This window comes from Rhamphochromis longiceps, linkage group LG3, assembly GCF_057381845.1.
Source record: "Rhamphochromis longiceps isolate RC_006_pf linkage group LG3, R_longiceps_female_GT1.1, whole genome shotgun sequence".
NCBI classification, from domain to species: Eukaryota; Metazoa; Chordata; class Actinopteri; order Cichliformes; family Cichlidae; genus Rhamphochromis; species Rhamphochromis longiceps.
Window position 1 is genome coordinate 44,884,521 of NC_140559.1, and position 26,873 is coordinate 44,911,393.

The 26,873-nt window shown below is 43.4% G+C and overlaps 1 protein-coding gene across 11 annotated transcripts in view; it reads left to right on the forward strand.

The window, feature by feature from the left end:
• The window catches only part of pcdh7b (protocadherin 7b), a 123,997-nt gene that overhangs the window by 59,141 nt on the left and 37,983 nt on the right, over window positions 1-26,873 (forward strand). For 4 of the 11 annotated variants that reach the window (XM_085399548.1, XM_085399530.1, XM_085399540.1 and 1 more), the window contains one exon: window positions 309-528. The exons of 4 other annotated variants lie outside the window; for them this stretch is intronic. In XM_085399548.1, the coding sequence (XP_085255674.1) occupies window positions 309-528 (220 nt within the window). Of the gene's footprint in view, window positions 1-308; window positions 529-6,526; window positions 7,343-8,077; window positions 8,139-8,624; window positions 9,683-26,873 lie in introns of those variants that run through there. 3 more of the 11 variants (XM_085399557.1, XM_085399594.1, XR_014909784.1) reach the window with 2 other exon arrangements.

Genomic DNA, 26,873 nt, shown 5'->3' on the forward strand with positions numbered 1-26,873 from the left:
AGAAAGGCAAAGTAGTTCTTTCTTGGCTACTCTGATAGAAGAGATCATAGTTTTATTTTTGAGGGTGGCATTAGAGCTAGTTTGGTTGCTAAGGTAGCTGCTAATACCCTTAGCCATGGCCTTCACTGAGTCTACGTATCCTAGCCTCCCTTGTTTTCCTAACCTATGTCCCTGCCATCCTGACTTGAATCCCTTCTATTTCCAAAGGATCCCGCTCCCAAGCTGACATCCAATAATAAAAGTTGAAAAAAAAAAAAGTAAAGAAGTCCCTTTAATAGTGACCCTCGGCCGTTTGGTTTCTCTTGTAGCCGTTTCGCCGAGTGACCTTCTCGGTGGTGAGCCAGCCCCAGGATCCTCACCAGCAGGGATCGCTGCAGAGCTGCTACGACAGCGGCCTGGATGAGTCGGAGACACCGAGCAGCAAGAGTTCGTCGGGCCCCCGGCTGGGCGCCCTTCCCCTTCCCGAGGACAGCTACGAGAGGACAACGCCGGATGGCAGTGTCGGTGAGGCAGAGCACATGGAAAATGGTAGGGGCAAACACTGAAAGGAGATGTAGAAACCGTTAAGACACAGGAACAACACATGCACATAACTGGCTAGAGAAATCCAAGCGGGACGCTGTAGAAAGCATCACAAGCAAAGTGCAGAAACACACGAGCGTCCCTTTTTCTTTCTTTCCTTCTTTTTTTGTGCTAAAATGCTTCTGTTGTCAGTTCGACATTTCTCTGTGCCAAGGGTATGGATGTGGTGTGGCGCTTGTGATGCAACTATTTTTTGCTGAAGCCTAAAGCTCATTCAGTGTACATTGTATGAACAACAAGGTCCGGGATTTATTATAAAACCGAGGTCTCTGTTTCAGAAACAGAAGGCTTATTTGATCAAAGGGGCTACAAGAGGGAATACGTAGCAGACGAATTCTTTTAGATCAACCACCTTTCAGGGCCGTCTTTATCCTTCTAGTTTGTTGCTTTGTTGCGCCGTTTTACAAATCCCGCTGAATTCCGTTTGCAGGCTAGATCTCAGCTGCAGGGGAGGATAGGTGTTCAGAAAGATCTCGCTCTCTAGCTCGCCTTGCATTCTTTGAGATAAAGTAAAAGAGGTGTAACGGGGAGGGGGCTAATACTCTGAATTGTTTAGAAGCTGTACAGGCAGCTGCTGCACTGATTTGTGATTTGTGTTTGGCCTCGAGGCCCTCACCAAGGAGTTCATTTTGCTTCAATTAAGGGATCGAACCGATGATCCGTGTGTTGTAATGCATAAAGACTCCAGCCTAGAGAGAGTGGACGGAAGCGGTGGCAGAGTGAAAAAAAAAATCCTTTGTAAAAGCTTCTTCTCTTGCAGAACCTTCTCCTCACAGCTAGCCTGAACTAGTTTCCTACCAAAGCCAAAATATATATGTGTGTGTGTGTGTGTGTGTGTGTGTGTGTGTGTGTGTGTGTGTGTGTGTGTGTGTGTGTGTGTGTGTGTGTGTGTGTGTGCAGTGAGCGATGAGGGTAATGGTCCCATTCATAGTCTAGGAGTCTGAGGCGATGCTTAACAAGGAGTAGCTGTCTTGAGAGTGCTAAGCCTAAGTGCAGAGGCTTCCCCACTGCAGCTTAGGATAAGGATATTCAAATGGCTTAAAGATTCACATCCTCTCTTTTTTACAATGGAGCTGTTAGGCGGATGATGCCCTTACCTTATTTTAAATCAGTGCGGTCAACACAAGCACCATTACATCCACAAGGTGGAGCCTGGACAAACACCTGGTTCTACCTCAAGGGCCGATGTCTAGTTATGGTGTTTGCACTGACTCGAGACAAGCAACAGAAAGTTAGTCAAATCAGACAGATGGGCACATCAAACAGGCCGTTATACCGGAGTGTCCACAGTGAGCTTTTTCAAATTTCGGCCCCGACACAGATTGAAGGGGATTTGAAACACTTTGATGTGAGCATGTGAGCTGATAAGGCTACCTCGTGGATATTAAAAATCTCAATTTTCCGACAACGAGTGCCCATTAAATTACCAAATAAGTCTTTAAATTAAAAGGATCGTTTCATTTTGGTTTCTGTTACAGGAAGGGGGGTGAGTCGATAGCGATCCGGTTAAGGAGCCTGTCGAGTAAAACCACTTTTAGAATAAATACGGCACAAATAGGGAAATGCATTAAACCAAAGATGGAGCGTTTGATACCCAAGGAGCTCTCATACTGGTCCAAATATGCCCACCAGTTTCACTTCTTAGCTCAATGTGCATGTTTTCGCTAATTCCTCAGCTTGGTGAAAAGCATACTGACGCTTCAGAGGAGATTTGCTGGAGAACAGAGTCAAGGTCAATTCATGAATCAGTCTCCATCTAAGAGAAACAACACTCTCCGCTGTTGCTGCTATCTTTAGTGAGATCGGCTGAACTGGTGTGTGTGCGTGTGTGAGAAAGGCAAGGCAACAGCACATGTGTGATTGGAAGAAAAGGGAGCGCTTGTGAACGCTGGCTTGATATTGTTTAAAAAATCAGCCTCTACATCTCACATTTCTTTTGCAGCACAGTTATACAAATTGGAGTTCTTACACAGTTTGTACTCCGAGGCTATGAGCTGATATAATCTGGTAGGCAGCGGGGTGGCCTTGTGGTCTGAGAGACTATAATTGGTCTAGGTCCTGTGATTCAGTCCCAGAGAGAGAGAGCGAGAGAGAGGGAGGAAAAAAAAAAAGCATCTCTGTGCTTCCAGTTAAAGCGTCCTTGAGGACACCGCCGAGTCCCTGCTTGCTCACTTATGGCAGGTCGCTCTGAATGAGGGCATCAGCTAAATACCTAAGTGTAAAGTAAATGCAATCATCTAAGGTTAGGCTAAATATTGGCAAACTGCTTCAGCCTCTGCGGTCATTAGCATCCCTTCTCGTGTTGTGGCAAGAGCTCGCACAGAAAGCATCAGCACCGCATTTACTCAGTGTTAACCCCCACCACCCCACCCCCCAAACATGCCTTTTTTTCCATTTTTTTTTTTTTAGAAAATGAGGGCATTACGAGGAAGAAGGAAAACAAAAGTCAGCAGATGGCTTGCTGTGGCGCTTGTTGCCGGCAAGGGCATCATTAGCGGCATGTAACTATGTAACTGCAGACATTTATGTGCGTAATGCAACGGCTATGTCCTATAGTAGGCCCAAATCTCAACCTTGCCCCTGGAAGCATTAGTATCTGTTTGACAACTTTAGAAACTGAGGATTTGAGAGTTGTTGTATTTTTTCCCCCCTTGTTATCGATCCATCATGTTTGATTGCCGTCTCTTTGTGTTAGGGTGAAATGCAGACAAAAGCGAGTGTCTGCTTTTTTCGATTCGGAGCATTTTCCAGCTCTCGGTTACTCGTTGTCGATCAATGTTCGCACGAACAATCGGCCTCCACCGCAGCTGCTCACATTCATGAATGCATGCATGCAAGTAGCCCCCACCACACACACACACACACACTCACATTGTGTGTTCACCCTGCCTCCTTTTCCCCGTCCTTCCTTTCTTTCCACCCTGCACAGATGTGCTGAGGGACCGTGTTTTCTTTTCCTCATCTCCTTCATCAAGGTCATGTTGCAAACTTTATTATTTTCTGTTGGGTTCCTTCTTTCCGTGGGGAGCGTTAAAAGAAAAACATTTAAAATAAAAAAAGCAAAACAAAAAACAATCAACCTCTCCATCCAAGACAGATTCTTCCCACACTGACTCAGAACAGGGAGTTCATCGTGGGAATATGAACACATTGTTGACCTCAAACACACACTGCTTGATCAGCCTGAGAGACATCCAAAAAGTCTGTGCCAGGAAGCGATAGGAAGTTTTGCTGCACCTCTCCCAACGCCGCTGAACAAAACTGAAATTTCATACTTGCGAGTTACCTGCTCAGGACGCAAAATAATTCAATTTTGCTGCCATTATACTTGGGCCTCCGTATCGCTCAGAGACGCCACTCGGTACGTCTCAATGAAGTCTTGGTCTTTTTTTGATGCTCAGTTGGACCCCCACCCCTCCTCGCACCCTCGCATCCTCACTTATTCATAAGCTTACCCCGGCGCTCATCAGATATTCATAAACATTTGGAGTCAAACAGCCGATTAGGCCGTTATGGATGTCGAACAGCCCTTCCAGATGTACGCCGTTATCGGCGGGTCAAAGACTCGTGCTCTATTATTGATCGCCGCATCGCCAGGGGGGCAGAGGATTTTTCAATTTTTACCGTGTTAGTTCAAGTGCACGTCAAAATAACATGCTTCCACATTGCTCTTTCATGATGAGTTACGTGTCTGAGGTGTGCAAAGTGTTTTTTTTTTCTTTTTTTGTAAAGGCTCTGCATGAATCTGAGCAGCTCCCGGCACTGAAGATGTAATAACATTTTTCAGTAGATCAGTGCAGCTATGCAGTGTGATGTGCTTGTTGCTGTAGGTCACGCTGCCAAGGATGTATTGCATTTGATCCACAACATCACATTATATACATATATTTTTTCTTTACAAAATTGCTAATATATATCTATAACCTCTTACTTTTAAGGTTCACCTTTTGCATTCAAACCATGTTATGTACACTGAGCTGGCAGTGGCTATGCTGGGGTTAGCAAGGCCTGCTGATACTACTGTATGTGGACATAGCACCAAATCACAACAGCAGTCGCCTCAAAGTGCTTCATGTTGCACGGTAAAGAACCTACAGTAATATAAAGAAACCCCAACAATTCGAAGACCCTCTATGAGCAAGCATTTGGCAACAGTGGGGAGGAAAAACTCTCTTTTAAGAGGAAGAAACCTTTCCCAGAGAGGTGCAGCTATCTGACCTGACCATTTGGGAACGTTGAGAATGTAGAGGACAGGACAGTGTTAATAGACTTTGTATTTTCTGCCTGAATTTTGTTTTCAAGAAATATACAATGCTTGTGTGATATGCGCAGTATAACTAACGTATAACCTGACTTGTACCTGCAGGAGATCGTTGACTCAACTTTTTATTCACCTCTGCATCACAGTGCAGATCTCACAGAGGCTGACGCCTGTGCTGAATGCAGAGGCAGAGGAGCACCGCAAATTTATTGTAGCCTCTAAGAGAGTGATAGCACGTCCTACTGGCTGCTAATGTTAGCATGCCTCCCACGTTTTCTTTTCTGCATTGGCTGGCAGACAATCACCCACAGCACACACACACAGACACACACACAGACCAAACACTACCTTTTTCTCCTGTCTGTCCTGCTGAGAAATCTCGGGGTACCACCGCTGGATTACAAACATCATCATTTAGCATTGGCTAGTCGGTTCAATAGAGTAGGACAGACAAGTGGCGCATCACAGCGGTTATCAATCAGGTAGTCAGCGAGAACAAACACCATCTGAGCCTTTGCTAACAAAATCACCAAGTACAAAGCAAACGCCGGACAGACAGACGCTCAAATGCCCACTTTTAGACAAAAATCATCTCTTTGTCGTCTTACACACACACACAGACGCGTGCGCGCACGCACATCCACCCTTCATTCGGCGCAATGAGCCACTGAGTCATTTTCCAGCTCTGTGAAGCACCTCACTAGATCACTTCATTGTTGTTGTTTCTCCATTTCCAAAGCTTTACCCGTTGGAATGCCGCTTTGCCTGGTTAATAGTGTGCGTGTTTGTGTGTGAGGCTGTTCATTAGGCAGGCCCAATTGTAGGGCCAGATGGCAAAGCGAGTTTGTTTAATTAAAACCATTCATATTTCAAGAGTCGAGCGGCAGCAGCGCTGGTCTTAGGTCTGATTTCCCTCAACTTGGTGGCGAGATTTGTGTGTGTGTGTGTGTTTCTGTAACTGGTAGTGTAAAAAAAAAGAAAAAAAATCACTCAGCGGAAGGGAGCCGTGCTATCAATCAGCATGTTACACAATATATTCACCCCACCGCCTCCCGCTTGTGCATTCCCCAAGGTCACGGCGTAAAAACACCACAGCATTAATCCGAAAATTAAAGTCAGCAAAGGAATGAAAGGGAATGATAATCTGTTACATCTTTAAAAAAGCCTATAAATTATTCGGGCGCTTGTGCATTTTGCAGCAAGGTTTAAATTCTGCGCGCGCCTCCAGTCGTGCCGTGTGTCTCTCATCCACTCGCCCCTTATTTTCTTTTATTTTTTGAGAGTGTGTGTGATATCTTCAGGCAAGGGGACAGCATGAGAGATAGAAAGAACAAGAGAACCTGGTGTGATGATGTGAGAAAAAAAAACACTGGGGGGGGGGGACATAAAAAGAGATATGAGTGGCAAGACAGAGTACATGAGTAACACGCCACACAGGAGCCTAGAAATGAATGGGAGGTTGGAAATAGACCAGGAGATAGCGAGGAAAAAAAATTAACAGACAACAAAATAGAGAGAGAGAGAGAAACAGAAGGAAAACGCCAAGGATGGAGGTTATGGAGTCGCCGGCAGGGAGTGGCGGTTGACAGACAGAGATGATTGATCACTGCTCAGGTGGAGGAGGCAGGTATTCAAATCATACCCAAGTGTCACATCCGTGATCCCATCTTTCTCCTCACACAGGCACATTTGGACTTTGAAGCCCCTTCAGTGCAGCCTTCACTTCAGTGCCGCAGCACGCTGACAGAATTAAGCTCGAGGAATACCTGCTCTTAAAAACCAACTGGAGAAACCCGAGGAAGGAGCGGGCGAAGGCTCATTTATGTTTGCGATGAAGGATTGGTTCAAGCAAAGTGCCGGAAACAAAACTTTCTCTCATTTACTTCCGTTGGCATCCACGGAGCTACATAAATCATCTGCTGGTATCATCTTTGACCCACATCTGAATGTTGAGTCTCACTAAGCTCGACTGGGCTTCGATGAACTGTTTAATTCATATTTTCATTTTCTCCCCGCTTTGATCATCGCAGGTCACAGTCTTCATAGTCCGTCTCCAATTGATGCAGAATGCAGCAGGTCACATAACACACCTACTTTTGCTTCCCTTCACTGGCTCCAAATGAAATCCACTTTAAAATCCTGTTATTAACATACACTGAAAAAAGTCTAACATGCAGTCATTCATTCAATCTAATAAGTGCCATTCAAAACAGAATAAAATCATTGATTTGATTGTGAAACCCTTTCTTTTTGCATTTTAAAATACCACTTTTGATTTGGATGAAACTAAATATCTGTACAAAGGACACAACGCAAAGTTTTTGATTTCTCTCAAAACATATATTTCTTTTCATGTTGAACAGATAATATCTTTAATTTGAGTCAAAGTGATTTGCACTTGAACACGCCCACCAGAAATAGACCGGGACCCATTTTTATTCTGCATGGCTGCTGGAAACATCGTGTCACATCTTTGATTAATTTCATCTGAAAATAAACGTAAGTAAAGCCAAGTGTGTTACAAAAGCTTGTATAATTTGTATTGCCAAAATTGCAGAAAATAACCCCATTTAAGCTGGGTCGACAGCCACCCCTAATTTTTGCATGATTGTAGCTGCTAGCTATAAGCTAGCTAGCTATCCTGCGCAATGTTAGAACTGGTTACCAGAAACCGACCATCACAGTCGGGAATGCAAGTTAGGCAAAAAGCCGTTTTTTACCAGTATACTAACTAGCTAGCGTTACCACAATGCGTCGGTGGTGGATACAGCTAGCTAGCATAAGTTCATAGTTCATAACATTCATAGTATAACTCCGTGCTCCGCTTCGTTTGAATTTTTCTGGTGAGCGCGCGGTTTCTAGACACAAGCTTGTGTTTGTGCGCGCACGTTTGTCTCTCTTCATATAAATATCTGTGTGTTATGTGTGTGTACACCGAGCGCAAAAGATAATTATTAATGTGCATGATTTAGAGACAGAAATAACACGCCAGCATATAAGATCAGTGACATAAGACTAATTCCTTCAATTGACTTTCAGGCGCGGCTCGGAAAAATGTGCATTTTCTGAAGAAATTGTAATTTTAACAGCAAAAAATTGACCCTATGCCAAACTTAGTCGCTAATGGCTGGTCTGTAGACTGTTTGGTATGTTATGTTACGTATTTCTTGGTTTTTCTATGTAATGTGTTTTATAGAGAAGTAACATTATTCTTTTTTTTCTGTATGCTTTCAGAACCACAGATCGCTCCATCCATTCCATGGCTGAAGCATACATTTTCATTTAATCTGAACAGGTATCATTTTGCATTTACACTGCACATCCTTTTTAAACATTTCATAATAATCTAGACTCTCCCTCATTATCCTCTCATTCACCTTGCTGATGTGTTGAGGACTTGATAAAAGAATACATGGTATGTCCATATCTGTTCTGTCTCTACATGAGATGCAGTCTCTTGATGTAAATTTGACAACTCTGCTATTAAATGCAGTGATTAATGTAGGACAGCAACGATTAATCAACTCATCAAGTTAATATCTTAGGGTTCTGTATTGTTTTCTTTTTTTTTTCTTGGGCTTTGTGGAACATTTATGAAAATGTTCCACTATTGATTTAATTTAATGATTATGCAATTCACAATCTGATTAGGCAAATAATTGTTCTAATAGTCTGTGACCAAACAACTATCAAAATAGTAGTTTATTATGGTCAAAGATTTATCAGGTGTGCCAGACTTCAGTTCTTCACTTGTACATTTTGTTCCATATTTTACCTCAAGATATCCCAGAAAGATGAAGCTGAGGAAGAGCTGCAGAGTACCACCATGGCACTCTTCGTCTTCAGGGACAACTCAAGCCTCCTACATCAGCCTCGAGACATCGGGATAATCATTGATGGTGTGGAAGTCCTGAATGAGTTGCCTTCTGTGGCAGCTGGAGTGGCAATGGTCTTTGGACTCTGTTATGCTCTTAATATGGAATATCCACGAGGATTCAGGTTCACCTTTGAGGCTCTTCAAAAGATTATGATGGAGCTTGACTTTAACAAGATGACCTCTAAGATTCGCAAACTTAATTGTGAACTTAACACTGCACAGTAGTGTGTTTGCATGCATGTGTATGTGCACATGCATGTGCATGTGTGCTTGGTTATTTTGCTTGGTTGGCCTGCAGTGGTATTCTACATTCAAAATTTATAAGAACACCCATTTGAAAGGGAGATTTAAGTTGATTTCATTGATACATGTGTAGATTTATTTTATTTTTTTTACATTGTACAGGCACAGTGCACATATAAACATTTTTGAGTACTTGCAAATTGGTTTAAAAAGAGTTTTTATAATGGTTTTATGCCAGTTTTAGACAGGTTGCAGGTTTTATACTGGTTTTCAAAAGATTGCAGGTTTTATAAAACAAACATTTCTCTAATCATTTCTGCCGTAGCACTAAATCTGTATATTACTAATCCTCTCTATTGATTATAGTTAAAATGGTTTGGAACAATAAATAATTTTGAAATAATTGGTTGGCCAACTGTCTTGTTTTTTATAGGAAATGCAGAGCATTTTTGAACTGAAATAAAATGAAATGTAAAAAATATAGTTTGAATATATGTAAATCAATTACCTGGCTTCAATACAAACATATTAGTTCATGTTAATTTGGTTCGAATGTGAATACATTAGGTTGGTTAAATTTCAATATATTAGCTTGGTTCAATAATTAAAATATGGTTCTATGTAAAAAAATCAATTTGGATCAATGCAAAATTTAAAGTTTCAGTCAAGTCTAGTAATATTGTTTATATCAACATAAAAGTATCAGGTCATATCAAGTGACTCAATTTGGATTCTATAAAGCCAAATATTTTGCATGTGACAACCGGACATCATTTTTTTTTATTTGAATAGGGTTATTCTTTTTACAGTGTATAAAGCGCCACATGGGCAGACCCCTCATTATATATATCCAGCTACTGACAGCTTGTCGCGGCAGCCGGTTACTCAGATCATCTGATCAAGGTCTCCTGACTGTTCCAGCCTTGTCATGTTTATAAGGTTGTAGCGCCCAAACTTTGGAAAAGCCTTCCTCGGCCTATCAGGTTAGCCGAGTGTGTGCTTTGTTTTAAATGGCTCCTGAGAACTAATTTCTTTAGGTTAGATTCCCCTTAATCATTCCCTCAGTTTGTTAGATCGTATGAAAGTGTGTATGTTGGAATGAATGTGTGACTCTGTGTGTGTGTGTGTGTGTGTTTGAATGTGTAGCTTAATGGTGTGGCTTTTATTCAAACTGTGAAGGACATTGTAACTCTGTGTTTTGAAACGTGCTATACAATTAAAGTCATTATGGAGACTTCACGGTTTATTTGAAGAAAATTTAATGATGTACATCGGAGTGTTTTTTTTTTTCTCCCAGCTTACAGCGTGGAAAAAATGCAGTTTAAGAAAAGCATGAGGTTAGTTTTCTGTGGACAGAAGCAGCGATTTCAACTCAAAGGTAAATAATGGGATTATTTAGTTGGGAGATGATTTAAAGATTTAATTGTGCAAAGTAATTATGTCATTTTTACGTTTTTGGGGGGAACAAATTAAATTAAACTCACCTGCCTGCAATTTCTTTAGGGAAACAGGAGACAGCGAAAGGCAAACAGAGGCAAACCAATCCACTAAATCAGGGATGTCAAACTCATTTTACATTGTGGACCAGATGTAGACCACTTTGATCTCAAGTGAGCCAAACCAGTGACACTCCTCCTTCTGTCAGTGTGAAAAAGTTTAACTACATGTTTAATCCCTGAGATATGTTAACATAAAAAAAGGAATCTCAACAGGACATTTTATTACATGATTAAGAAGTGCTATTGTTGTAGATGAAAGAAACCTGTCAGCACCAGTCTTAGTGGTGAAAAAGTTCTGTTAGCGACAGCTAACTGACTGTCCTACAATTATAAAACTGAAAGTTGTAGTTAGTTAATTGATTTTACTGAGTATCCATTGTACAAAATATACATTTCTACAGTAGTGAAAAAACAGAAATTTTCAATCATTGAATTTTTTTATCTATAACTTTAGTGTTTGAACAGCCATGTGGGAGGTCTTTAGCAGTAACGATTAAGTTGTAAAACCTATGAAAATGCATTAAAAGGACAAATATTTTGCCTTCTCTCATGTTTTCTAAAGGGATTCAATAGGGGCGATGTGGAGTCCTTGCCGGGCTATTTTGGCCCCTGAGCCTTATGTTTGACATCCCTGCTCTAAATCAATTAAAATGTAGAAGAAGATGTAATTAAGAGAGATTTGTTGTAAGACGTGAAAAAGAAAAGATTTGTTGGTATGGTTCTAATATCACTACCTGCGATGTAACTTACAAAGCAACCTGCCACAAACTGAAAACATACGTCGTGCACACACACACCTAAACGCACACACACACACTGTGGCTGTCTGAGTGTGGATAATGGAATTGCTGCTGTGGTGTTTTGTGAAGCCAGGGGCAGACTGACACCCACTCCTGACAGAGATTACAAAAGCCATTCTAGCTGGCTTACAAACACCGATACACAGAGAAGCATTACACAACCACAATGGCCATTTGGGTTAAGAGAGAAAAAAGTGGAGCCATTTTAGATCGACTCTGTATGTATGGTGTACGCACACACACACACACACACAGAAAACGTGGCAAATGTGTTTTTAAAGTGTCATAGTCAAGTGATTCCAATAAGATCTTACCCTCCTCTCTAACTCTTCTTCTTGTTTTTCTTTTTTTTAACTTTCTTCTCTCGCGTCCAAGCATCCTGTTAAGATTCCGTGCACGGTTGCGCCGAGGTGCAGAAGTTGTGCAGAGCGAGCACTCTGGAACATCAGGTGTGCAGCACTGGGACACAGTGGGTGCCGTGTCTTTCCCAGCGTGAGGTCCACAGCGAGGAAGGAGGATTGCCCGTAAGGCATGACAATAATCCTAACTCGCCAAGTTTTCATTTATTTATTTGCGCATTTTCGGATTCTCAAGCACGCGATGACGAGACCGTAAGGTCAGAGGAGTGCGTGTGTTGCAGCACGCCAGCTTCACACCTGAAGCAATATCTGAGAGGAATACTGAGAAAGACAAAGCATTAAGGTCCTATTTTTATGTATTTTTGCTTTTCTCACTTCAGGGAATTCATCCAAAAACCCCACAAACATACAGGATTCAGGTGTTCGCACGTTCTTTAGGCCGACGCCGAGCCGCGGCTCCTCATGCATTCATTCATGTGTTTGCCAAACATATTTTGTGTGCAAACACCGCCCCTTGCCACCCCGCTCCGTCAAATCTTGAGGTTAGGAGATGCAGACAGAAATGCAAGCGTAATAGCCCTCCTGTAGGTTTTTTTTCCTTGCTTTCTTGCTCAACATTGCACACATCTGAAAACTTTCAATTTAATTTGCATGCAAGGAATGCCGCACTGATTGCAAAAAACCAGGCAAACCTTTGCCCAGAGAAAGAAAAAGAAAAGGTGAACAGGGAACAAATTAAACTGTCCAGAATGGGATGTAACCTACTTGTAGCCGGTACATGAACTGTAAAATGTAGCTCTCATTTTGGAGAAAGTTTGTCAGAATTGCTGTAAGATATTGCGACTCCGTGTGTGTGTGTGAGGCTGTGATGCTGTGAGAGACATAGTTTCAGCCTGAATATAAGCAGTGACACTGTTTTTGACCTTTAAGCTAGAAAATGCAAATTGTGTATTTTCCCCCCTCTCTGTGTTTGTGCACGAGCTGACTCATGCATGTTGTAGCTCTTCCTCTGTTTATCTTACACATTATTTATGTGTGGCACCCAGCCTGCCAGTAGCTTAACCTTTGACCTTATGTCACACTGTGCTTTTTTTGGCCACCCGCAGCTCTGCCGCTCATTCACATTTAAAGGAGTGAAAAGCAATACGGAAAAAAAAGAAAGAAATACATTTCCATATTTTCGTTCTTCTCGTCTCGCTACCTCGTCCGAGTTTACCCACGTGTGTCTATTTACAGAGCAGCTTGCTGTTCCACATCTCCAGTAGGCACGGCTGCGGACTGGCATTCCTTCTGGAAAAGGATTTTGTCAGGAAGCTTTGCCAGCAATATCTGCTGCTACCGCTAATTGATAGCAATTAGGTCGCATTATTTAGGAATTTGACATCGTGTTTGTCTTTAATCGGGCTCGTTTGATGAGTCAGATGCACGGCTAAATGCTGTAAAACTGTCAAAACAGGGAAACAAATGCTTGCTTGCTGCAGGCATTGAATAAAAAAAAACCAACTAATAATAATCAGTGCGTGCTTCTTTGTGATAGGATGGCCTCAGTGTATTGTGTGGAGTGTATGGATGGTATGACCTTAAGATGCATTGTGAAACGTTCCCATGCTAAAGCTATGCATCTTTGTCAGTATTGCCTGGAAATTGCTGATAAGCAAAATAATTGTAAATCTCAAGCATCATTTTCTCATTGTGACAACTGAGTGAACGTCATTTGACGGTGGAAATGATGAAATGTTCAGGAATAAACCCTGGGCCTTAAAGGGGACTTGCAATGTGCATTTCCACCTTTGCATTTCTATTCTTGGACTCTACTAGAATAGCTTTATGTGTAGAATCTGTATTTACTTTTTACTGAGTCTTGGTGCAGCCTGTCAAACAAAGCCCAGCAGGTGAGTGGCGCTCCTGCGCTCACAGCCAGCGCTCTATCCGTGACATGACCATTATATAATATTGCGCAAATGTTTGAGTTCCATTGTGTGTTTTTCTATCTAGGGATTCTTCTACTGCGTTGTTACTTTCCAGAAGGAATTGCACGATGGATCAAAATCTCGTGGTTATTTCTGTGTTCAGTATTTTAACGGTTCTGACAAGATCCCCAACAAAACTGACTTTAATGTAGCAACAGAACAGGACAGAGCCACCACTGTGTTTTGCAGTTGAGTATAGACTCTGTCCTGGCCTCCATTGTAACAACACGTTATCAAACCTATTGCTGTGGATTTTTAGGCTAGTTGCTTTGCAATCTGACATGCTTTCCCTTTTTCCTTTTCTTAATCATTTTCATACACCGAGAGCAGGCAGGACTGTGGCAATAATGGCTTCTTCACAGCCACCCTTCCACAGAGACCATTTCTAGTGAGGCTACAGTGATAGTAGTTGGATGAACAGAAAGGCAGATGCGTCTCTCAGGTCCTTCATCTGCTAGTTTTAGACCTGCCACTTCTTTTGTTCTCCACTTGTCCAGTTTCCTCAAATATTTTAAGGACACAGTGCACGCCACGAAGAGAAAGGTGAACTTTTCTGCTAACAGCTCATTGGAAATCACATTTTTGTTGCAAAAATACTGTTTTATTTCTGTCAAACTGTGTTATCTTTGTCATTTTTCACAGATTCAACTAAAGAAATAGAAACATGCTGTTAGTAACAAAGTTCCTAAAGACACAATTTAAAAGATATAATTTAAAACTGGCTCTTTGCTCAGTTGTCTGTTACTTTTTTTTATCCTTGAATGATTCATAGGTCAGTGTTAAGTGGCTTAACAAACAAAATAATGCAAGAAAAAAATGAAATATTTTTCCCTTGGAGGGAAAATATAAAGACGTGAGGGGGTGGCTCAAGACTTCTGCAAGCCATACGCTGTCTGACTGACACCACCCAGTGGATTTACAGCAGCCTCAATATGGAGCTGTTGTCTCATTATTTGTGGAGACACCTGACTATTTGAAACTTTGGCCATGTGTAATAAAAGCAAACACATTATTTCATTTTAAGAGGCTTAATTGGTGCAGAATCACACCATTACACTTACGTTATACTGTATCGTCTATTAAACTCTTACCATACCAGCTATAGATACTGCGATAATTACTTATTATCAGTCATTATAGATAATCATAAATTATCAATTAAGCATTTAAAGAAGTGTTAACAAATGCTTAAGACGGCAGGATAAGAAAGTGGAGGAAATCAGTTCTAACTGCTGTTAGTGCGAGCATGTCTGTGTGTGCATAGATGCACTCGAATCCAAGTAGAGATGCATCATGCTCTCAGTGGTGCAACAAGACTACCTCGGCCCACCAGAACTTATTTTTACTTCCCTCTTCCCCTCTCAACCCTCCGCTCCCCTGCTCTTCGCCTCATAAAAATAGATGAAAGCGTGTAACAATGGAAGAAGGGGGATTATCCTTCCGCTCTCTCTCTCTCGCCTTCTCTCTTTGAGGACACAATTAATGTGTCTCATATGGTGGAAGAGCGAGGGAGGAGGGAGGGAGCAAAGCGAAGCGAGGGAGGGAAGGATGGACTGAAATGAAAAGCTAACACACGATCTACAGGGTGGGACAGTCCGGCCCGCCTGTGGCACAGTTCGCGTTGGAGATCTCCGCGCGGGCCCGCGCTGCCACCTTTGACATCGGTGATGCTGGAGGGCTTCACAACACCGACACACACCGCTCCGAAAAGAGCGACACGGCTGCATACAAAACACTTTGACACACACACACACACGAAAGCATCACAAGTACCTCTATATACAGCTGTATGCATGGATGTGCACACCTCCATTCACCTGGAGGGACAATATCCTCCTGAGCTGCTGTAGCTGAGGAATTTCATTATTTTCTCCCGTCTTATTTCCATTCAGCTGCACTTTTTCTTTTTTTAAATAGGAACTGTGCTCATGGACACAATAACTCTTGGCCATATATGTATCAGCGAAAAGAAAAAAAGAGAAAAATCCTCTCTCAAAGCAGATGTATGATTTTTTTTCTTCCTCTTTTTTCTATTTCGCAGGGAGGAAGAATGCTCATTATTTTTCTTACCCTGAACAATCCTTCCGCGCTTCTCTCAGAAGTCGCTGAGAATGACTTAATGCATTTTCCAACAGACGTTTTTTTTTTTCTTTACAAAGGCTCGTCCATTTAGTCCATCAAAGCAGTTTCCCTGGCGAGAAATTCGCAGAACGGTCAGCATTAGCACCATACATGTTTTATGAAGGCCGGGAGCTCACCCTACTTAAGACAAACGGCACGCATTCGCATTCAGCGCATTCACGTGGCTGGGAAAATGGTATGGTTTGTAGGTGTGTGTGTGCAGAACGAGAAAACTGCCTGTGTGTAAGTGTGTGTGCTGCCAATATTTGCACTCTGTCTGCTTCTCCTTTGTTAGTGTGACGCTACTTGCTTATGCATTGTTGACCCATTTAAGGGCTTTAGTGCTCTCCTAGCTCACAGTGTAAACACTTTATTCCCCTACATATAGTATCTGCAGTCACAAACAACAGCATAAATATATACAAAAAAGAAAAAATCACAGCATTTGGATGCTTTAACAAAACAAGATTTCTAAGCAGGCCGGCCCTTATTTGTTTTCCCTTCATAAATACTCTCTCTCGTTCGCTTCCTTCCTCTATAACCTTGTCTCCCATCTTGGAATGCGAGGATTCGAAGCTAAAATGAAATGTCGTGAGTCGCAGCAGGCAAAACATTGCCTGGCTCTGCTGACAGCTTGGGAATTATTTTGGGGCACAATGCACCATTTCCCACCCCCCTCCCATCATGCTGGGGGATGAATATGCACCCGGTAATTGAAGTGCGGCGTCAACTCGAGCCCGTGACTTGACAAATTTCACCTGGCCCTGTTTCCATCAATACACGCCACTCCCTCCTCCGTGTTGTTTGCGACTTGGAACGCACCTGGTCGTGAAAGGCAAGGAAGCGTGCTCAGATATTAGATCCCGCCCTTCCTCCAGGTGTGGATGTTATTCTTTCCATTTTGTGTGTGTGTGTGTGTGTGTGTGTGTGTGTGTGTGTGTGTGTGTGTGTGTGTGTGTGTGTGTGTGTGTGTGTGAGAATATTTCTTAACCCGAGGTCACAAAACAAGGAGCAAAAAAAAAAAGAAGGAAGAATTCTCCCCATCCTTTGTGTGCCATTCACCGTGGCAGCTGTCCTTTCAAGCCTCTAAATGCAACGCAATCACCTCACAAAAGCAGGCGGCTCAGTTATGCGTGGGCTCCGATGACTACAGTCCTGAGCGTGCACAACTTCCTGTGAGGGATGATTAGAGTGGCCAAAGTGGCAGTCAAAAGCCTCAGTTTTAAAACCACAAAAGGAAAGAGAGCCCAGGAGCCAAAACACATAGGCAGGGACGCACAGTCAGCGCGACGTAACCCGACACCTTCAGCCAAACAATGAAGGCAAATGTGGTGTGGATTTGATGAGTGATATAGCCTGGTGACTGTCCCCCCCCTCCCTCCCGTCCGTCATTCTGGGGTTTACAATAAGATTAACTCCTTGAACAAATGCAATGAGGGCACACCTGTTTTTTTTTTGTTTGTTTTTTTTGTGCACTTGTGGCAAAGTATGTGTTTCTTTGTCTGTTTCCTGCCCTTTTGTTTGCAGTCTCGCCCGCAGACTAATGGCTACCTTGAAGGCTAAAACAATAGCATTTATCTTCTCTGCAGTTCAAACTTAAGCTTCAGGCAATCACTTTAGCCGAGGTTTGTAAGACTAGAAGTGCCTGCACACAGGGCGCAGGGAGGATTGAGTTTAAGTGGTGGAAAACTAGCGAGCAGTGATCTACAGAGAGCCAAAGAGCTGTTTAAGGAACTGCTTTCGAAGTCGTTTGTCTTTCCTTTTATTCCTTATTACTTTGTGTTAATTTTTTCCCTGTTATCGCAGGTTCAAACAGCCCTTCGACTTTTATCAGGTGTTACGAGTGAGTGAGCAGAAAGAAACGAGAAGATATGATGACAAAAGATCCCCTTGCTGCTGATGAAATGACAAAACAAAGCATCCAAATCTAGTTGGTGCATACTGAACAGCACACAAATGTGCATAAAGGCTCATGTTGAGGATGCAAAAAACCTCCCAAAAAATAGATATATATTCAATCTCTTTATACATGCCTATGCCCAGGGATCAGCTTTTGCAAACTTCTACAAACATTGCATCGCCTGCAACTCACTGCGAGGTGTTTTGAGCAGTCGTTGGAGAGATGCTGCTGGCGAGATGTCGACCTCAGGCTGTGTACATACGTAAGCAGGAAGGTGCTGTAGGTGTTTAGCTGGCTTTGGAAGTTTTGAACGATTATGAGAAAATGCGCTCGGCTTACTCCGGTGCTTTTTTTTTTTCTTTTTTGCTTGCACCGGGCTACAGTATGCACAGGGGTCTGGGGGATCCAGAGTAGTGCTGTTTAGGCTGCCTCCCACACACAAATGCACAGCTCGGATTTGAAAATCTCCTGGAAGTGACAGATTGGGTTCACGCACGCTGCTGGGAAACAAGTTACTGTCATTATCCAGTTACAGCTGCCGCGAGGAACTCGTCCTCGAACTGCTCTTAGGGTAGTTGTCTCGTTTCATCTGTTTGCCCTCTCTCAGCACTCTCCAAACCGTAAACATTATTGCTCATTACGGCCTTTAAATATTTAAAGGGTAATTCACATCAAACTCTGTTCGAACCTCTGGGCTGCAAACAAAAAAGTATTTGGATGTTTTCTGGCTCCTGGAGGGAACCGAGTGTAATCTGATGAACTGCTTTCAAGTGATGTCACCTGAGACAAAAGAAGGACTCAGGTGGAAGACTAAAAGTCTGACACTCACAACAAACGTAGGGGTTAGAGTCAGGCACCTTTTTCAGCTGTCATCAACCCATTAAATGGGCATTATCAGTTATTGTCAGTCCGTTATGTGTTGAAAAAGGTAGTTATCACCTCACTGAAATGTGGCCGTTCTGCTCTGCTGAACAGGAGGAATGGGTGGTGTCTGTCCGGTCTGAAAATAGCAACAAAAGTCCACATTAGGAGGTAGTAGGGGTGTTGAAGAGTAAATCCATTTAACTTTCAGCAATGATACATGAGTTTGAGACGCGTCGTTTGAACTTTATCTTCTATTTTCTTGGCATAAGCAGCAAAACTTTTAGTTCAGGAATGGAAAAAGGTCACAGTGTTTGGTTAAAACACACCTTTTTTTCTCCTTTCAATGCGAAACACATATTGCAGTGCCATAATTTGCTAGCTTGCAGTGGCATTCAGCCACAAAGAATTCACACATCCGCAAGGTGTCCTACACAATCTGGCTCGCTCTCTGTTTATCACTGATTAGAATGGATGATAACCACCTTCCTAGCTTGCTAGTAGGTGGAGGAGGGACTGATAACAACTGACAACGGCAGTTTAATGTACTGATAGCATCGAGATCGGATGAGTGAGAAAGAAGGAACAAGAAGAGCGGCCAAACCTCTGTAAACATCCATGTCTCTGCTCGAGGCTAGCAGCAAACCGGCGGTCAGATAGCATTGTGAGAAATGCAGATGGCGGCTTTTGACAAGAACGTGTGTGCACTGGTTGTGATGCATCTCTTTTTTTTTTTAACTGTTCTTTGCGAGTTATTTCATAAGAGTGCGACGGTAAGTCTGCGAAGTGCTCTTTTTGTGACACCCAGAATCCTCCTGTTTACGCCGAATGCACTTAGCCTAAATAGCACCGGCGGTAATGAGAATCAACACTTTGTAGACGGTTTAGCTTTAAGAGGAAGAGCTCTACAAGTTAGTTTTTTTTTACTGACAGCGAGAAGGAAAGAGGGAGACAGATGAATGATGGTTCCATCACCTTGCACATTGTGAATGTGAAGTCACTCCAGGGCAGCATAAATCATCTTAATCCCTGAGTGATTGGAGATGAAGCAAGGACACACACACGCATCCATGCAAACACCTCACCTTGTTCCAAACCCCCTGAAATCACTGTTTAAATCGCTCATCCTTATTTTTAAAATCTCATGCCCTCTCTTAATAGATCACGGGCCTCTAATCTTAATCAAAAGCAGCTGCAGATTATAACCAAGAACAGATGGTTTGGGAGTGAAAATAGTATTTTGCGGGCATTTCTTGATTGTTTGCGCTTTTTTCTCCCCTCCTTAACCCCTCCTCTGTGTTATTATGATTATTACTATCCCTGCTTTTGGCGATTTCATTTCGGCCTCGTACGCATTATCAGAGCTTAAGAGTTGCTGACCAATTCCCAAACCCCCCACCCCCAAAAAACCCCACTCCTGTCACGATCTTTCATTAGCGTCAAAGTCTTAATCCACCTCAATACATACATGCGGTAATCCCCCCCCTCTCCTCTTAAAAAGACCATAGCTGTCAACACTCGTGTTCTTTGGCTGAACTCAGCGTGAGGACAAAGCAATTTGTTTCTAAAACATCAGAGGGGCTAGCGGGGGGGGGGGGGGGGGGGGGGGGGGACTTTGGAGGAGGCAGATGCCAGAGCTGGCTTGCAGAGTGGCGAAAGTGCGAAAGGGATTGCGAGAATAAAGACAACTACCTCCTTTTGTGTGTGTGTGTTTTTTTTTTGAGGGGGGGTGCTTTGATACGAAGCCTGCAAGGCAAAGTCTTTATCCTCTGGCAAAAAGTAATGATGGAAGAGAGGAAGGAGCAGGAGGCAGAGAGAGGGAGAGACTGTGGGAGTGAAGCAGACGCCATCGGATTCTCTTTCAGGTGTTACGCAACCCGGGGAGAGCAGACGCTTACCCTTCCTCGTGATTAATTGTGTGTCTCGGGCAGGAGATTGTGTCAGTTTAATCTGAAGTGCTGATTGTGTGAATAGGGCAAAAAATAAAGAAATAAAAATAATAATAAAGAGAAACAAAGAATGCGCATTTAAGAGCCAGAGAGCACTTCCCCTAATGAAATGCAATGTCTGGTTTTTCATTGGTGCGCACCCTCTAAACGAATGCCTACTCTCTTGATTTGTTACAGAAAAAGAATAAAAGTACAAAGGAAATAAATTACATTCGGCCGCTAAATTGTTTCTCATATATTGCGTTCCTGAATGTAACGTACACGTACCGGAGTGGATGCAGGCGAGCGATCTGTGCGCGTTGTTCTTCCCAAAGAAAGAATTGTAAAAAAAGAATGTTGTTTAGCTTCTACCCGGTGCCGAAACAGAGCAGTGATAAGGTTTTCCAACGTGAAATCACTTGTTTGTGTTGGAGTGAGAATTAGGCCACGGACTAGCCTGAGAAGAGAGAAAAAAAAAGATTGCGCGAACGCACGAATAATCTACAAGTTGTTTCAAATCAAGCAAAAGGCAAATGTTTACTACCCACTCAGTGACACCAGGGTTTTGATTTAGGAGCTCGATGTGTGTTTGTGTGTGCATTTATGTGTGTGTGTTTGCGTGGACTGTAAAGGTCCACTGGACAGGGCTCGCTTTACTCACCCTGACAGGCTGAAAGCTGTAAAAAATTGCACCATATTTCCTCTCAAGTCTCTTCAGATACCGAGAAGCAATGTTTTCACAGCTGCCTCACTCTCTTTTCTCCAGTTTCCCACTGTGTGTGTGTATACTGTACATGTGTGAGCGCTGCTGTGTGTGTGTGTGTGCTTGCATACTATTTCTTTCCTCTTTTTATCCTGTGTGAGCAGAAATACAAAACAAAAACTAGGTGCCAACTATTTGAGGCGCAGAGAGACATGGAAGAGAGGGTCTTTCTTTGTTCCACAAACTTCTCCCCCCTCTCCTTGTTGGCTCAGATCTGTCCACATTTCAGCAAAATACACCCCCCACCTCCTCGTTTTCCCACTTCTCCGCAAACATCTTGTTGTAATGATCTGTTCATGCAAAAAACCCCAATATGATTCACTGGCTAATCAGCCTGCCACCTCCCCAAGAAATGTTATTTCTCGTATTTTGGGGCTTATTTAACTGAAAATGTGATTCTCGACATTCAATGGCGACTCGCAGCATGTGAAACAAGGATGTGGCCTCCTCTGTATCCAATTAGAAGCCAGTCATCTATGATGACAGCGCTGTGTCGACAGGGAGGGAGGAGGCGGCTGCCGCTGCTACTGCTAATAATAGACTAATAACTCTGACGGTGTCTGTGAGTGGTGTTATGTTGCCACGAGACGTTCAGCAATGTAGGAAAGTTTCATGTTCTTATTATGAGAGTGTTCGGTTGCCATTTGCATATGAGTGAGTGTGTGTGCCTGTCCAAGTCCAAGCGTCTGCTGCTGGGTTGTTGAATTTTTGACCTTCTGCATTGCTTTGTCCTTTGTTTTTTGACAAGGCGTGAATAAAACAAACAAAAAAAAAATAATCATGTCAATCTACTTCCATAAAGCTCTGGGTTAGCTCTCACAGGCTTAGAGACTCATCAGTAACCCTGTAGCAATAATGTATTCCTCGGCTACTTGCTGGAGGCTGCTGGCTGTAAATAGGTGAAATCAATCACAAAGAGAAAAACCTCCCGGCGATTACTTTGGTCAGTGGCAGATTGCTGCACTTGACCATAGCTAGCATGCAAGATAGAAGTCGTCTTGTCTGCAAACACTCTCGAACTACTCACCAAGCGGTAGCTGACCTTGTAAATGTGCAGTGCAAACTGAAAACAGAGAGTGTTCACCTTAAAATGAACGCTCACCTTTACAACCAAAAAGTTATGAAAGGTTCAGGTTTTATTATTTTCACCTAGAGAACAGCCACTTATCAAAAGAACAGGGAGTACTCTTTAACAAGTGACCTGTGGTTGCCAGGAGGTCACTAACGACTGAGCCTAGAGGTTTCTTCCTGTTGAAAGGAAGTTCTTCCTTCCCACGGGTCATCTGATTGTTGAGGTTTTTTCTATATTACTGTAGAGTCTTTATCTTACAATATAAAGCGCCTTGATGCAACTATTGTGATTTGATGCTACATAAATAAGTTAGAAAAGTGTATAGCACTACTGTTGTGCATTTCATGTGTCAGCTGGCATTAATTACATACTATTAACATTTAACTCGGTTCAGTCCTCTTTTTCTCCTGCCCTGCATCTACACTGATTACTTTTTAGTGAAACTGAAAGACTTTGGACTTTTTGCTACTCTCAGTGCTGCCTTGGTGTTTGTTTTATTTCAGAAACTAAAAGGTGTTGGGGCTAATAGCTAATTACACCAGATTTAACAAGCAGATAAGCAGGGTGCAGATCCAAGGAAGGCACCAATAACTAACAGCAGGATGTAGATTACACTTTTACCAACACAACAGCAATCTTCATAGAAGACATTTCAAAAAAGACGGAGCTCGTGATTATTTTTCTATCTCATCCAGAATGACACGCAAACTCAGATGTCGATGTTTTTGCTTCCTACCTTAAAATTCTGTGCCCATAAACCCCACATCTCCTGCCAACCTTGACTACACGCTCCCTCTTTTCCTTTAGGAAACAGGTCGAACACAGAGGCTTGTGCTGCTCAGCTCACCCCACGTTCCAGCAGCTTGTACTGGGAGAAGATATCGATCTGAACGTATTGCATGAAACCTTGAGCGTGGAAGGGTTGGTGTTTGTGCTTCACGTTGCTTCACCTAAAGTCCTCTGCTGACAAACAGGGGAAAAAAAAGTCATTAATGATGTATCGTCTGCTGCCAGAGCAGACAGATCTAAATAGGTGTAAATATTTGCGAGCTGGTTAATTGCGTGTCCCCTGTGAGAGCGCGAGTGGCGGATTCTGCCAGCAAGACCATCACACCTGCTCTCAGAAGCCGCCACAAATGAAAATCAAAAGGAGTAGCTGGAGAGCCCTTCTATAATAATAGACGTATAGAGGTCTGCAAGCAACGCTGAGTGTTAGAAGAGGTGTTTTCATAATGGGATAGGGAGAGTGTGTCGTGGTGTGCCATTGTGTATATACGTGTGTGTGTGTGTGTTCGACCAATAGACAGCAACAAAGAAAGCACACTCCGTTGTCTCACCGCATTCCTCTCTGTGTGGCACATCTCCCTTCCCCTCCCCACCTATGCATTGTACATAACCTTGGCTTAACTGTCACCCGCACGCCATGGCAAGAGCAGCAGGACACAAAGCCACTGACTGACTGCTGTGAGGCCAAAGGCTTAGGCAACCTTGTAATGTGTTTAAATGTCAACTCTTCTTAAACAATTCTCTAACCTTGGCTGCCATTCAGCCATACTGTGCCCTCATTCACCTTGTGTAAGGTCAACGGGATCACACTGAAGCGTCAGTACTATAGACATGGCAAACAAAGTTACCGTTACTGCCGATCTTTGCGTCCACCTTTAGCTCGATACACTTAAACAGGCTGATTAATAGAAATGGATACAAGGTTAAAACTGACTTATGCATAACTACTTACAGTTCGCTTTACTCATAATCATCGAGTCAGGTACAGCTCTTGCCCATTTTTAAAAAAATTGTCTTCTGCTCACAGTTTTGGTAGAAGGTAGAGAGGCCCGAAGGTAATGTTCCTGAGAGTAGCTGCTGTGATTTCAGAATGGAGTGTGTGTGTGTGTGTGTGTGTGTGTGTGTGTGTGTGTGTGTGTGTGTGTGTGTGTGCACTGCTGACAGGAAGATGATATACCGGCTGTGGCAAGTGCTGTCTGACAGTAAATGTCTCTCCCCAACCCCACCCCCCTCCACCCAACCTCCTCCATGTTTACAGTCTTAAATGGATTATGGTCCATGGGCAGCTCCACATCGGCTTGCGTGCACATCTGCTACCGGGTGTTCACGTGCGTTGGGAAAGAGATCCCGTAACCGGCACCTCCACCGGGTGCGAACGTGGCCCCCCCGGTTGAACACTAGCATGTCACTAATCACGTTAGCATCGATCGCACGAGCGCCCCGGCTCTGACCTTGGTGTGCTGCGCTCCCCTCTGAGCTTCGATGGAGGTGCAGAGCAGCGTTAGTCAAGCTGCACTTCTTATGGAGCACTTAAGGGCACGAGGCTAACGGTGTCAGTGCATTAAAGAAGCACTAACATGCGGAAACTGTGCAGAAGCTATCACTCAGCAGACTCTTCCCGCTTTCTTTTTTTTGACTGCGGTTGGAACTGTGGGGTTGGGAGAGCTTACATGTTTTATCCCCTTGTGTCAGTATGATGTGTGAGTGTGTGTGTGTGTGAGGGTGTGTGTGTGTGGGCTGCCACCGCAGATACCCCCCACCCCACCCCGGCCCCCTCTTGTAATGCGCTAATATGCATTAGAATTAAGCTCGTGCCTCTGAAATGAAAACACCGGAATTATGAGCCACTGTGAAGAGAGCTGGAAAGAATAGGGGGTGGGGGGGTTCGGGGGGGTGGGGGGTAGCAATATTATGAATGTAATGTTTCTTTTCATAAAGTCAGGGATGAGGTCGCCACAAATGATTCCCCTCGACGTAAGTCCGGGAAATGAAGCTTGCTCTTTTCAACGGGGATAATTAGCTGGGCTGACAGTCGAGCCCCATTTGTGACACCAATTTTTTTTTCTTTCCCCTCTCTAGTTTGGGACTATAATCCCTCCTTTGAGGCTGCGCGAGTGACAGAAGTATTTTTGTCCTTCTAGAATATTCCAGCAATTAGAGAGGGGTACAATAATACCCATCATCTCCTTGTAATTAGCGAGCATTTGAGAGGATGCGAGAGAAACTGAGAGCCCTTTTGACCTCAACAAGGGGCTGAGCGGCGGTTTTGTGTGTCTCTGGGTCTCGGCACGCAGAAAAGAGAGTCGAGTTAGGATGAGTAAGCAGTGTGCTTCCCACCAGAGCACGGTGTACCCATCCTTCACTGAAACTGCTGATTCGGCGTTAAAGCCCGTGCACGCACCTTCAAAGAGAGTCGCCGTGTTTGTGTGTGTGTCTGTGTGAGGTTGCGGTTAAAACCCGGGGGGCAGCACCTCTGTGTGTGTCTTTGAAAAGTTCCCTTTACGTCTGTTGTTGTTTTCAGCTGCCAACTTGCTGTTGACTGTCTGTGTCCGGCGATGGTTATCACAGCTGATGATGCCCTTCCCTGTCAGGCCGTGACCCCTCGCTTCCAGTGAATTATCATCCGTCAGAGACAGAGCGAGGAAGAGGGAAGGGGGAGGTGGAGGAAGGATACAGAAGCGCAGGGGACAGAGGGAAGTTTTGGATGAGTGCCTCAGAGGTGTTTAATTGTCTTCATTGGTGACCGCCCCCACCTGCTCGCTTGACACGCGCTTCCCAGCCAAGGCATGTCGTGCATAAACAAATAACTCATGCGCCGAACCATACACCCATATGCATCTGATGTTTTCTAGCAAATGGCAACTTATACCTTTAGGCCACTCCAGCCAATAGGAAAAAGTTTGAAACCATCTGGTTTTTCCGCAATATTCTCTGCACTGATTGACAGCAAGCATAGTTTCTTTTTTTATTTTTGTGGTTTTTGTTGCTGTCTTCAGCCCATCCCTTCCTATATCTCACTCCTGCTCCATGTCTCACTTGAATTACAGCCTCTTTGCAATGACTGAATTAACAAGTGAACACTAGGGGTCATTAGATTACGGTTACCAGAGATTTATGACATCTCGGGGTCTTCGACCTTGGCTTACTCCTGATTTTATTTCACCAGCAAAAAAGCTAAGTTGCTTCAAACGACTTAGACAAATGCTCGTGTCATTAAATTTAATTGCGTGGTACCGGGTGAGATGGAAAAATAAGAGAAAAAAAACATGAGCTCCAAATAACACCCCTGCTTTTGAAGCAACCTGGATTTGAATATAAACACATTGCAACAGTTGGAAATGCAGTGGGATGTTACTGCAAAAGAACAAGTCAAAACAGTAACCCACTCCTCTTTTTATTTTCCTTCTCTAGAGTTTTGCTCAACTTGGATGGGGGGAAAAAAAGTATTGAAAAGTTTCAATTAGGAGTTTCAGCCACGGCCGCGTTGCGCTCGATCTCCCCCTGCACCCCGACTCCCGCTCTTCATTGCAGACGGTAGTTTGTAAAGGTCAGCGCTGTCTGCCGGCTTTATTTGAGAGTGTCTGAAGACCCATTTAAGACTGGCTTTAACTTCAAATGTGCTGACCTAGACAGCGCTGATCTGCTTGAGTCCAGGGTAGCAAGCTGTGATTTCCCTTGCTCTCTCCAGCCATCTTTCTACATTAGCCTCTCGCAGTGCTTCATTCATTTAGATTGCTTTCTGAGAGAATGCTGAAAGCCCTTGTAAAATGCTTAAGCAGGCTAAATACCGCATGCAATATTCAAAGAGGCCTTTAGTTAAGATGTGGGCATTTCTTTTGGCAATGCATCCA